This window comes from Akebia trifoliata, chromosome 4 (genome assembly GCF_017979445.1).
Source record: "Akebia trifoliata isolate Shusen 1 chromosome 4, ASM1797944v1, whole genome shotgun sequence".
Classification (NCBI taxonomy): domain Eukaryota; kingdom Viridiplantae; phylum Streptophyta; class Magnoliopsida; order Ranunculales; family Lardizabalaceae; genus Akebia; species Akebia trifoliata.
In genome coordinates this window covers 44,355,442-44,368,950 of record NC_141378.1, presented here as the reverse complement: position 1 = coordinate 44,368,950, position 13,509 = coordinate 44,355,442, and the positions used below count along the sequence as shown (strand labels likewise).

General features: G+C 33.5%; 1 protein-coding gene and 1 non-coding gene across 3 annotated transcripts; both read left to right on the top strand.

Annotated features, from left to right (window-relative positions):
* Positions 1-4,506: 4,506 nt before the first annotated feature.
* LOC147405183 (type IV inositol polyphosphate 5-phosphatase 11-like) lies at positions 4,507-13,509 on the top strand. Of its 2 annotated transcripts, none has more exons than XM_086437808.1 (8): positions 4,507-4,637; positions 5,669-5,825; positions 7,255-7,385; positions 8,070-8,146; positions 8,263-8,388; positions 10,041-10,228; positions 10,688-10,825; positions 13,185-13,509. In XM_086437808.1, exons 1-8 carry the CDS (start codon positions 4,600-4,602, stop codon positions 13,338-13,340), a joined length of 1,011 nt encoding a protein of 336 aa, XP_086293934.1. In that variant the 5' UTR covers positions 4,507-4,599; the 3' UTR covers positions 13,341-13,509. The 2 variants fall into 2 exon arrangements, with proteins under 2 accessions (XP_086293934.1, XP_086293933.1); XM_086437807.1 differs by having other exon boundaries at positions 4,543-4,637; positions 5,660-5,825.
* Positions 8,968-9,039, top strand: TRNAT-UGU (transfer RNA threonine (anticodon UGU)). The gene has a single exon. It is a non-coding gene; the product is annotated as a tRNA-Thr (tRNA).

The following is a 13,509-nucleotide window of genomic DNA, read 5'->3' as shown; positions in this document are numbered from 1 at the left end:
AGATAAGTGACAAGAAAAAAACAAGCTTTCACACTTTTGTTCTTTAGCAAGCCAACATATCACATTATTGTAGGCTAAATGTCAATTTAGGCTCCAAAAGTCAAGACTTTTATGGGGCTATGATGCTTATAATATTCAAATTTATATCTCTTAGGTGATAATTCTAGAAGTTGGCTCAACCATTCTAGGACATGCATGCTAAGGTTGTTTGACCATTTTTTCTTCGTCTAAGTCAACAAAAAAGAAAAAGTGATAAGTTAGTAAGGACTTCTCAATTTTAAAAAAAAATTAGATATTATTTTTTAAATATCCATCAAATATTTCAATGATTCAAATACTTTATTATCAATTTATCTTGAGTCATATATTTGATGCACGAGTTTAAGGAATTATTGTGAAGTTTGTCAACTAGAGGTATGTAGATCTCCAATACTTAAGTGAAAAAAAAAGGGTAAATTCGACTCCAAGGATCGTCGATTTTGACTAAATCAAAGAAAATTCGATGGACTTTTAAATTTACCTTTTTTTTTTCACGTAGTGTAACTAACGAGTATTGGGTATAGTGGCCAATGTCTTTTCTCAAAAAAGAAAGAGGTCATGAGTTCAAGCCCTCTTGTTGACCATCCATAGGGATTTATCTTGGCTAAATTGGTATGTGTGATTTGTAGGGTATTGCATGTACTGGGGGCATTTGAGTGAGACATAGTGTTTTAAGAGGCCAGTTGCTTCACCCTATTAGTCAAAGAAAATTCGATGGACTTTTAAATTTACCTTTTTTTTTTTCACGTAGTGTAACTAACGAGTATTGAGTATAGTGGCCAAGGTCTTTTCTCAAAAAAGAAAGAGGTCATGAGTTCAAGCCCTCTTGTTGACCATCCATAGGGATTTATCCTGGCTAAATTGGTATGTGTGGTTTGTAGGGTATTGCATGTACTGGGGGCATTTGAGTGAGACATAGTGCTTTAAGAGGCCAGTTGCTTCACCTTATTAGTCAATCCTATGGGTTCAAACATTGCTGTAGTATACAACAGGAGATATATAGATCCCTAGTGGCACTGATTAGATTGTATCATAAATAGTTAATCTAGCTATTACAACCAATAAATAATGCTTTATATACAGTCGGGTAGTTAAGAAGCATCATGTTAATAAATTAGGCGTAGGACAGATGAAGATGTCGAGATGGATGAATGAAAATATCAAGAAAGATTAAAATTAAAAAAAATAATGTATTTGAAAAAAATAATATAGGAGTAGCTCTTATAGTCAATAGACTACACAACACGAAAAAAAACTTATATTTGACGGTTGAAGGCCGTTGGATTTTTCATTGTCAATTTTATTTTCTTTTCGATGGACTAAAATTGTCAATTTAATGGAGAATGAAAGAAATTTGATGGCTCTAAGCCGTTGATTTGGGGAACATAAAAAATTTCAATGGCCATGGGCCATCGAAATTTCATTTCTAAAATTTGTGGGCTTTGGTCTGTCCAATTTTCTTGTCAAGTATTTCAATTTCCACTAAGGGTATGTTTGATTGCATGGAAGGTCACTTTCCATGGAATTTGAAATCCATGGAAAATTAGTAGTGGAAAATAGGTAAGGTTGGAAAATCAAATTCCATTGTTTGATTTCACTTAGATAAAATCATGGAAAAAATATGAGAAAAAATAAGAAGAGGAGAAGGAGGAGGAAGAAGATGACGAGGAAGAGGAAAGGGGGAGGATGTGGCGACGGTGGCGGCGACGACGGAGGTAAGTGAGGAAGATGGGGGAAACATGTGGTGGTGGTGGTGGTGGCAGAGGAGGTGAGGGATGGAGAAAAAGAAGAAGAAGAAGAGAGAGAGAGAGAGAGAGAGAGAGAGAGAGAGAGTGAGAGAGAGAGAGAAGGTGGTCGGAGACGAAGCCGACGACGACTGTGACGGCGATGACGACGACGGCGAGGTTAGTGTAATGGTGGTGGTGGTGGGGAAGAATTGAGGATGGAAAATATGAGTGGATTTCATTTTCCCACCCATATGGGTGGGAAAGTAAAATCCATGATTTAGTGGACTTTTTGAATGGGGTGGAAAATGAATTTCCATTTCCATGTGCAATCAAACACTTGAAAAATGTCATTTTCCATAGAAATTGATTTTCCACTCTATTTTCCATGTGCAATCAAACATACCCTAAGTGTTAAGAGATAATTAGTTGTAGTGGTTTCAATATGTTCAACAAAGGCCGATTATAACTCTAGTTAGAAAAAAATATTTAAGTGAAAAAAATAAAAAGAACAAGAGAAAGACCTAAAAGAATTTGGGATAAGGTCAACTTTGTTGTTGTTGGCCAATGTTTTTGACTAGAATAACGCTGAAATAACATTGTGGGGGACATCATGGGGGATATTTCTGATGTGGAAATGTGTAGGAACCATAGATATTTTTCATTGAGATCTCACTTGTATCTTGATGAGAAGCATCTATGGTTCTTATATACTTTCATGTCATAAACGTCCCCCACAATGTTACTCTAACACGACTCTTTTTGACTATTGTCAGTGAGAAACCTTATCATTTAATTTTGAACTAGTCTTGGTGAGAAATTTGGTAGGAGAGAGAGAAGAGAGAAGTCTCAATAAACTAATCTTTTGCAAATGTGGGTACCATTCTATTGTAACTTGTAATCTAATAAAAAAATGAAAACAAAAAATAAACACCATTTCAATAAGCAATCTCTAAATCTATACTTAATGGGGACGACTATTTGCACACATCGAAATGGCTTATTTCATCGACTTTCTTGCGATATCCACTTTAACTTTAAAATAACTATCTAGACACATCTATTATATTTACTTTAACTTAAATTACTTATTTCACCCACTTAAATGTACCGAACCATTTTTCTTCTTCTTGTTTGTTCTTTGCATCTAGAAAGAATTCAATGAGGGTTTTAAGCTTTGATCTTAATTATTCTTCTTACCCTAAACATTTTCAATCGAGTTGAAGTCATTCACACGAGAAAGTTTTGTTTAGCAAGAACCCACTGAATCCGTTTATTAATATTCGATAGGTACCTACTGAATTTATTAAAACAAGTTCGGTTTGAACCTATCGAATAAAACTACCTAAATTTCTTCAAGTTTTTTTATTCAAAATCATTGTTTTAAGATTTTAATAGAAGTTTTCCATCTTCTTTGATGATTAAATACAAAAAAGTAATAGAAATTTCAAAGAAATAAGATAACTTGAAAAAAAAAAAACCTAAAACTTAATCTCCATTAATTCAATCTTTCACAAAAATTAGAATGAGATGAATATCAAGAAGAAGAAGAAGAGGATGAGGAGGAAGTTAAGAAGGAAGAAGGAGGAGAAAGACCCTCGGGTCAATGATATCGGGAAAGGCATGGCCATGTGACGGTCAAATGGACCTCCATAATACCTCATAAGGTAAACACTTGCCGATTTTGGGTTTTTATTCAGTGGTGGTGGGTGCAATAAACCAAAATGAAAGAGTGAAATGATAATTTACTTTTTTTATTTATACAAAAATGACTTAAGTGGGTGCATTGAGTCAATTCGATGTGTGCAAATAACCGCCCCATACTTATAGTTAGTGGGATAATAATTAACCATTAGATCCACACCAAAATAACGGTATGAGAAATGTTTGAATATAACTTTCCTTGTCATACAAAAATTGGCAATTTTTTTTTTATAAAGTTTCCTTAATAATTTATATTAGTAATGAATTTTTCAATTTTTTGGAAAGTGTTTGGCTTGTGAATAACATGAGTGATAAAATATGTACAATTCTTTTTCAAATAATTGTGGGATAAATCTCTCATCAAATTATAGTTTTGTAGAGTCCATTTTATTTTCTTTACTCTTCACCCCTCTAATTTTATTATATTTCCTCTTTTACCTTTTTACTCTTTTAATCAACTTTATTATTTTTTATCTTTTACCTTTTTTATCTCATTTTTTTTTCTTCTGTTTTTACCCTTTAACCCAAGAGAGGATGTCCGTGCCGTAAGGATAGGCGAACTCTGGTTTATATATAAAAATGATTTATATTTTAAAATATATCATTTAACATTAAAAAAAAAAAAATCTAATATAACTTTATCTAATTTCGAGATGATTATTTTAAGACTGTTGGGCATATTATGCTAAACACAACACTTTACATGTATCTCATAAAAAAGACAGTTCTTATAACTAGCTAACCCAATTATTTTATTTTAGAAAAAAAGGAAAATTTATGATTCTATCATAAAGGAAGCAAATGACTTCATCAGTTTCTACTTGGATTGAATTTTATGTAAGTCAATGATCCAACCTAACAAGAGAAAGACAGTACAAATCAAATGGATGATTGAATTAGAGAGAGAAAATTAAAAGTCCATTTAATTGGTTGACTTTGTATCAACAACTGCACCGCCAAAATGCCAGATTTCCCCATTTGGCCATTTATGAATTATGACAACTAAAAGGTCTAAGTCAAGATCAGCTTCTTTTATTATATAGTGTTTGGCTATAGCTTTCTCTTATTAACATTGCTTGGGTTCTACAAATGAAAGGATTTTGCTGCCTTTGGTGAATCACATAAGCAAGGAATGGGTAACTTCAGCAGTACTGTTCAAGATAATAGAGGGTATATATCTATATATTTATTATTCTTCTCTAGTTAAACTAATAATCTATTAGTAGAATCACATTTTTTGTTTTATTTTCTATTATAGTATGTTAATCTTTCTTCTTCTTCCTTCTGTTATTCTTTAATTAATTTGAAGTTGTCCAGTAACAAAGGAACAACGAAGTGATCATCAATATCTTATAACTCATGTTTTTCTGGTGCAAGTTATTCAAAGAATTCATATATTATTATCTTTTGTTTATTGCCTGTTTGTGGGTTCTTGGACTTGGGGGAGACAACTAGATTGTTTTTTTTTTTTTTGTGGGTAATTTTGTTTATAGGTTGAATCTTATATCATCTTTTTGTTTATCGACTATATGTGGGTTCTTTTTTTTTTTCACATTTTTTCTTATTCTTCTCGTCATTATCTCTCTATGTGTAGATAGGTATCCTCGATCGGCCAATAACTGTTTCTCTCTCTCCTTATTCTCTAATGAATTTATAAAAAAAAGGAAGATAAGGAAGATAAAGAGAAGTCTTGTTGTATGTTGTACTTATACACATGAACCCATGGTTGTAGTGAATAATTTCAATTATTGTGATAGAGATCTTGAATATAACATCAAATTTGAATTGTACATCAAGAAAGTATGGTTACACTAATACCTGAATAAGGGTGTCACAAGGTTTGGAGATTTAAAAGATATTGAGAGAAATATTATGGATTGTAATTTCTTTTTCAAACCTAGTGAATTGCTATCATCTCATGCGTGAACGTAGATACTCTAAAGGCTAAACCAAATCATATCAAATCTTGTTGTGTTCTATGTCCTTTATTTTCTTTTATGGATTTTGTTAAATTGTGCCCCAAGGGAACACATTAAAGTGCAATAACTACACTTTGTCATTTTAACTATTGTAGTTGTTGTAGACTTGACTATAAACATAGTGCAATGAAAGAACATGATTCATTTAATTGATCACAAATCTTTGGGATAAGTTTTTTTTATTAATCATTATATAATTAAATTAATGTTTAGAATTTGCAGAAGAAGATCAAAACTAAAGCGAAGATGGGTCAGAGACATGAACACGGATCTTTCAGCTCAAGAAGGGATAAAGACGATTAGGGTGGAGAAGCTTTGCGAGTTCTCAACAAATTCAGTTCTGTGCATGTGCATTGTGACTTGGAACATGAATGGGAAGGTGAATTGATTTTCATGCTTTAATTATGACAAAGCAAAAGATTTATTTATTGTTTTTTTTTTTTTAAAACTTAGAAATGCATCCTTACCATTAACATTGATGAAATTTAATATAACAAAACTACCCTTTGTTTAAAATTCTATTTTTATTCAAGTCACTCATTTATAAGCTCCAAAGGGGTTTTAGCCCTCAAACTTCCAACTTTCCACAAAAGCCAGAAGCAAAAGCTACTTAGAGTCAGACTAGTTTATGAATTTTAGCCTTTATGGGAATCCGGTTGCATTGTAAGTTATGGTTGGTTTTGGATGAAAGTGTCCTTCATCTTTAAAGTTAGAATAATGTAAATCAAAAGTTTTTCTTAATGACCAAAATATCCAAAGGCCAGTGTTAAAGGCGCCCAACTATTTAGTTTGTGCGCCACATATATATATATATAAAAAAAAAAAAACTAATTTTTTTTTTTTGGCTTAAGTGGGATCGGATTTTGGAAAACCCCGCGGGGAGAAAATTTGGCTAGTGCCGATAGGACCCTGTCTACATGGCCTTAATGGTGTCGACAAGATCCTGTAGACACTACTGCCTAAAAAAACTTTATGATCTCATGTCAACATAGGAGCTTTTTTTTTTAATTTGCTAGTGTTGATAAGGTATTGTATATGGCCCTAATGGTGTCAACAGGAATCTTTCGACACTGCCTAAAAGCAACTTTATGGTTAATGGTGCCAGTGTAATTATGGGTGCCACACCTAAATATATGGGCGCCCTTAACATGAGCCATATCCAAAATATTAATACAAGTATATATAAAATGTTCTAGCTGTTTTTTCACCAATACCGCCACATCTCCTCGAAATCTTGCAATTCTTATATAAGTGATTCCATAAAAGCACTTCAGCTAAAAGCCACGTGGTCCCAAATAAATGGGCCCTAATCCAATCCCAATGAGAGTTACTTTCATCGTTTCCTTCTAACTAAGACTTTAATTTGTTAAAGTAAATAGTATAGGGAGGCAAGTTTAAATTTTCTGATTCAAGAGAGGCATGATAATCATAGTGACAAAAATCTGTGACTTTTTAAAAAAATCACGATTAATCAATGATTTAATAGATGATTTTTTGAAAAAAAAAAATCACAGATTATTTTTTTAAAAAATAGTTTTTAAATGTTATTTTATCATTTAATATATGAAATATATTTTTTTACATTAAAAGAATTATTTTTATTTTTTAATTTATCTAATGTTTTTCGGATAAATTTTATTGACTTTTGTCAACTTTTTCCGAAGATTTCTCTGGTTGAATTATACTAAATGATGATATAATTAGCAAGGGGGTAAGTGGAAAAAATTAGAATTTTAGTTTAATTAAAGAAAGAGATAAGCTTGGTTGATATGTAGAATTCAATTCTCTAATTTTCTTGGATTATGAAGGTTTTCTCCGACGATTTACCCGAGCTACTTGGTGACGACCGAAGTTTCGATCTACTTGTAGTTGGTTTACAGGAAGTTCCACGACACAATGTTGCTCGATTGTTGCAAGAAGCTCTAGTTGAAACCCACAGGTATAAGACAATTTATTTTTCGAGAATCATCACAAGGATGATTTGTATAACACATTAATAAAATGAACTTAAGTACCTTATCTACATGATCTAATCCTGTTTAATACGATTCAATGTATCTCGATACAAAGTGGTACAGATTTACAATGGGGACATTTGCCCTATAAGAATTTTCAAAGTCAAGAAGATTATGAGCATTATTTTAAAACTCGGTTTAGCATCTCGTCTCATCCATGCTAGAAACCGAGTCGTCTCGGACAGGTTTTCCCATACGTTTGAGACATCTCGCTCAAAAAAATGAAAAATGAACGTGGGATCTATATCTTGTCCAAAAATTTGACTTGTCCATCCGTCTCATCCATGCCTAATATCGAAACAACTCGGGGTGATACATCTCAATCAAGTTTTGAAACCATGGTTATGAGCTATTGCGACATACATTGCCCCCCACAAATTTTTTTCCTTCTTAGTTGTCCCCACAAAAAAAATTTCCACTCTTAATTTCGCCTACATGGCAAATTGTTTGCTCCACCCCTTCGACACACCTTAATAAACTACATCATATACATTTTTTTTACATTCACCAATCATGTTATTTGTTTAATGGGTAATTAAGAACAAACGTATCTTTAATCTTAATATTGATGCCTTTTATATGCTTTTTTCTCTCTCGAAACAAAAAAGCCTTGTAGGGGAGGCCATCATGCAATCACTGCAGTTATTTGTCTTTGTACCAAAGAACTCTGAGCTCTTCGTTAAAGGTAAGGTGGGTTTAATTGCAACTTAGTCACTCTAGTTATTGAGACCAATATTGCCTCAGTTTTCATTTCTTTGTGCTGATCATATTTTTATATATTTTATGTTATTTATGGTGTAGAAATAAGAGTGGATAAGCATGCTTTTGGGGGCTTTGGAGGTTTAATTAGGCGAAAGAAGGGAGCAGTAGCGATCAGTATTAAATTCAAAGGAATCCATATGGTGTTCATATCTTGCCATCTCGCAGGTACGTAATAGATATACCTATATTTAGATGGATGAAAAGAGATAACTGATTGGGGAGAAATGAGATCTTAATAGGACAGAGCAAACAAGTAAGAGTTGGAGAGAAGATAAGTGAAAAATGGTGAGTTTTCTTTCTCTCCAAAGGTGGAGAGATTTGGAGAGAAACCCTTTTAAAATATTTTATAATTTGAACTCTACCCCTAAAAATCTTTTAAGACATTTTAAAAATATAAAATTACTCCAAATTTCTCTCGTGTCAATCCAAAGATGGTGGAGAGAAAGTAAGTGAACCCCTAACACTTTGAATAACAATTAATATATAAAGACAAAATTAGAAATAAACACTCGTGAAAAATATAAGCCGTGTGCATAGACAAATTAAAATGGTGATGAGGGAGAATATATATGACTCCTTTTCGATGAACTTAAGACATGACTTCCTACAAAATAAATATAAGAACAATATTTGTTCCCTTACACCAAATTTTAGAACAAGACTTTGATGATGATTTCTCAAGCAGTAGGGTTTGTACGCTTGATGTATCAAAATAATTACTTTGACGCCACTGGAGCAAACGAGGCCCCTATAGCTCAGTGGTAGAGCGTCAGTCTTGTAAACTGAAGGTCTGTAGTTCGATCCTGCATGGGGGCATTTTTGTAAAACGCTTTTTTATCACGGGATTTATGAATAAAACTTGACCAGGGCCCACATGAGTGTGCCACGTGTTGCAAGATGGATTGGGAGTTGGGCTGCAGTTTACTTTGTATCCAGGTTGCATATGTGTCTTTGGGCCCACTGACCTATGAAAGCACGGCCCACCATTCAATTCTTTTTATTTTTAAAGTTGGGCCAACAAGTTTTCCAGTTCTATTAGTTTGATTCAACAAGTGTTTTTCCCTCACAGGTTTTATCAATATGCTGGTTTATGGGTCCAAGCCCATGATGAGTTTTGTCTGTTTAGGTCAAAAAAGGGTGGGCTAATCCAAACATTCACAGTTCAGTGGGCCCATAACAGTGTCACACGTGGGTTGTAGAAAGGATAGTGGGAGTTGGGTTGCTACCTAAGCCCAATCCAAACAATTCATTGCCTCTCAAATTTGACAATTTTTATTTTAAAAAAAATCCAGTAAAAACTAAAGGCCAAGATAAGAAGATAGTCCCTAGAGATTTCCCAGTATACCTACACTCATCTCTAGGAAATTTGTGTTTTTTTTTTTCCATCTATCATTCGTTGGACAGAGAGCGTGGCCAACATTGGTAGACCCTATAGATACCCTCTTTATTATCTAAAAAAAAAAAAAAGAGCTGTTATTGAACCCAATTTCTTAAATTATTTTTCACACCTTAAAACAGTCTTCAAACATTACAAAACTTTAGCGCAAATTATAATCTCTCAACATTATAAAGCATAATAATACTCGTTCAAACAATTTTAATAGTTGTTTATATAAAATCCTAAACTCAAAACATAGAAATTTAAGAAAAAAGAAAAAAAAAGAGACAACACCTATTGCCACTCTAACTTTTACTTATTCTCAACCATTCACTTATGTTCTTTATTTTTAATTGGGATGCTAATAGTGACTCTCAAAAGGAACTCTAAGGAAAAAAAACACATGGTAGTGACGATGATGTATGGTGTTTTGGTGCAGCTCATGCAAGTAATGTGGAAGAAAGGAATTGGCAATGTAGGCACATATCACATTCCCTCTTCTCCAAGTATGAAAACCCATATGCAAGACCCTCTCACATTACAGTTTGGTTGGGAGATCTCAACTATAGAATACAAGGCATTGCCACTCTCCCCGCCAGGGATCTCATACACAATAATCTTCACAATGTAAGTTACTTTCATACACAATAACATGTTATTACAGCCACTTTAAACCATTATTCTTATTGTTGTGTAAATGTCTTGTATTCTGTTGCGTTACGTATAGTTGCGGGCAGCACCCGCTCTCAAAGAAATTTTTTTTAGGGATAAAAAAAGGGTAATTGTGTAATATTTTCTTTAAGGATTTTTTTATTTTTGGTGGTTTCTTGTTTAGAGAGATATACATATTTTGGTAACTCCCGATTTATAAATAGAGATCTCTAGCATTGTAAAACTTATGAGAAACTGGTGATTGTTCTTAATTTAATCTGTGGAAGTAGGCACACTATCGAACCACATGAATCCTTGTGTTGTGTGTGATTATGTCATCTTTGTTGTTTTGTATTTTTACACTTATTAAATATATAAGAGACAACACAAAGAGCATCCGTTATGGGCTTCTGATTTCATCTATAACCACCACAGTTACTTGCTAGCAAAGATCAACTCCTACTAGAAGCCGAGGGAGGACAAATATTTAATGGATATTGTGAGGGAACTCTGGGGTTCAAGCCTACGTACAAATATAATGTTGGAAGCAGCAACTATGATACAAGCTACAAGGTATTTTTTTTTTTCCTCTCATTCTCTTCTACTTCCATGGTTTCATAGACACTTAAGCCTTGTTTGGGATACCATTTTTCTAATCCTCACGCAGCCCGATGTCTTTAATTTCCAATAAAAATGTGCCATGTAGATACCATAGGACCGTTCTACACGACTACTCATATTGGAATCCCACTCGCATATAGAATTTCATTTCATCTATCATATTAAGTATTTTTTAGAGAAATTTCCCAAAACATGATCAACTTTTGATGAAATTCCCATTCTTGCTAACTGTTCATTTTAATTTCCAAAGTATAAAGAACGAGATTGTGGGTTTTGCAAAGATGATCTCGCTGGTTTAAAGTAGCGAGATCACTGATTTTTTTTTTCTTTCCAAAGTGACAATCTCACTAGTAATAAAACTGATGATCTCACAGGCTTGCGGTGATCTCACTACTTTAAACCAACGAGATCTTCACTTTGAAAAACTTGTGATCTAGATTTTCATGTTTTGGGAATTAAAATGATCAATAAGCCAGAATGAGACTTTCGTCATATCCAGCTCATGAAATGGTAATTTATCCTATATTTTTATTTCTTAAATAGCTATTAGTCATGTATGTCCTCATAAACAAATATTTTAATGAAATATTACTGAGTATTACAATTAGATGCAACAATAAAATATTACTATAATTTTATAATTAATTTGAAACTTTCAAAGTAGGATAAGCTTCAATAATTAAAACAAATATTCATTGTTTAATTAATAATAATAATAATGATCAAGTATTATTTTGTCATAACTAATTAGAGGTGGTGACACGGGTGGTATGGTCAACCTATATAAATAATACAAAAATGCAACCAAACAATGAATATAGGGCAAGTGAAAATATAGCAACTAGGGACCATGGTGGGGTCATGATTGCATTTTTGTATACAGAATTTATTAAATAAAGTGTGTTTATTTTATTAGAAATTTCAAATTCTAAATTGTAAAAGAGGTTTTTTTGTGTGTGTGTGTGTGAAGAAAGTGTAAGTTGTGATGAATTAAAGAAAGCAAATGAAATATCCAACAATAGAATTAATATTTGAGTATGTTATATATAACTCAATACATAATGCTTTGGAGGCGTTCTACACCCTAAGATACTTTTGAACTTGATGCTCCCACGTTCCGTTCCTGCCCTCGTACTCACACCCGCTCCACACTCTGGTCCACTAAGTGAAAATTGGAAAATTCGATGGGCCAAAGCCCACGAATTTTAGAAATCAAATTTCGGCGGTCAGGGGCAGCTGAGAATTTTTATGTTCCCCAGATTCGACAATTTAGAGCCATCGAATTTCTGCCATCCTCCATTAATTTAACGGTTTCGGCCCGTCAGAAAAAAGAATTCGATGCCTTGGTCTATCGAGTATGGGTATTTTTCATGTTGTGGTCAGTAAGATTTTGTTATATAGATTTCTAATACATATAAGAAAAATTGTGGGCCAACCTATTTCGACCCATAAAAAAAACCTGAATGCTTGCAGGCCGAGCTTTGGTAGAGTAATTAGATGGAACGGGCTTGAGCTAGGTATTTTATAGGGGTGCACATTGGATTGGGTAAATCCGAGATCCGAACCAATCCGAAGCTTTTGGATTGGATTGGTTCGGACTAAACACACCCACGGTTCGGGCTTGAGCTAGGTATTTTATAGGGGTGCACATTGGATTGGGTAAATCCGAGATCCGAACCAATCCGAAGCTTTTGGATTGGATTGGTTCGGACTAAACACACCCACGGTTCGGGTACGGATCGAAGAAAAAAAAATCCGATTATTTTGGTTCGGTTCCAGATTAGGATATAATAGAACCGAACCAATCCGAAAACCGAACCAATTATATATAAATATATATATATATATATATATATATATATATATAATTATTTAAAAAATAAAATTTTCAATTTTTTATTTCTTTCTTCTTCTTCCTTTTAATTTTTTTATTATCCCAAAGTCCACGTTCAAAAAAGTCCTACTTGTTTTTAAGGTTTGAAGATTGGAGGAGATAGAATGCTTGGATTGAGGAAGAAGGTATCTATCTTCAATAAGTATGAGAACCGAGAACCGATCCGAACCAATCCGAACCAAGATTGGATTGGATTGGTTCGGTTCTATAGGGTAATTGGATTGGTTTGGTTTCAAATTTATAGAACCGATCATGTTTGGTTCGGTTTCAATTTTGCCAAAATCCGAACCAATCCGAACCATGTGCACCCCTAGTATTTTATGTTTATGCCGGATTATCATAGAACTTTTATAACCGGGCCCAGCCCATTGACTGATCTCACAAACATTTTTTAATTTTTAATTTATTTTTTCTCAGGTTAGAGTACCATCATGGACGGATAGGATTTTGTTCAAGATAGACAAGTTTTGTGGCGTTGATGCAACGTTACACTCTTATGAATCCATCGATTGTATCTGTGGCTCTGATCATAAACCAGTGAAAGCCCAGCTCTCCATAAAACTTAACAAGTAATATTCACTTACCTACACTCAGTGGGCCCAAACATTTTTTAATTGAAACAGGCCCATTAAAATTCAAAACCCAAGCCCAGGCCTGGTCCATTGATATAGTTACCTTAACCCAAGTAATTCTCTTTCTTGGCTCTCCATTCTTAATTTTCACTTAACCTCATCAATGTTTT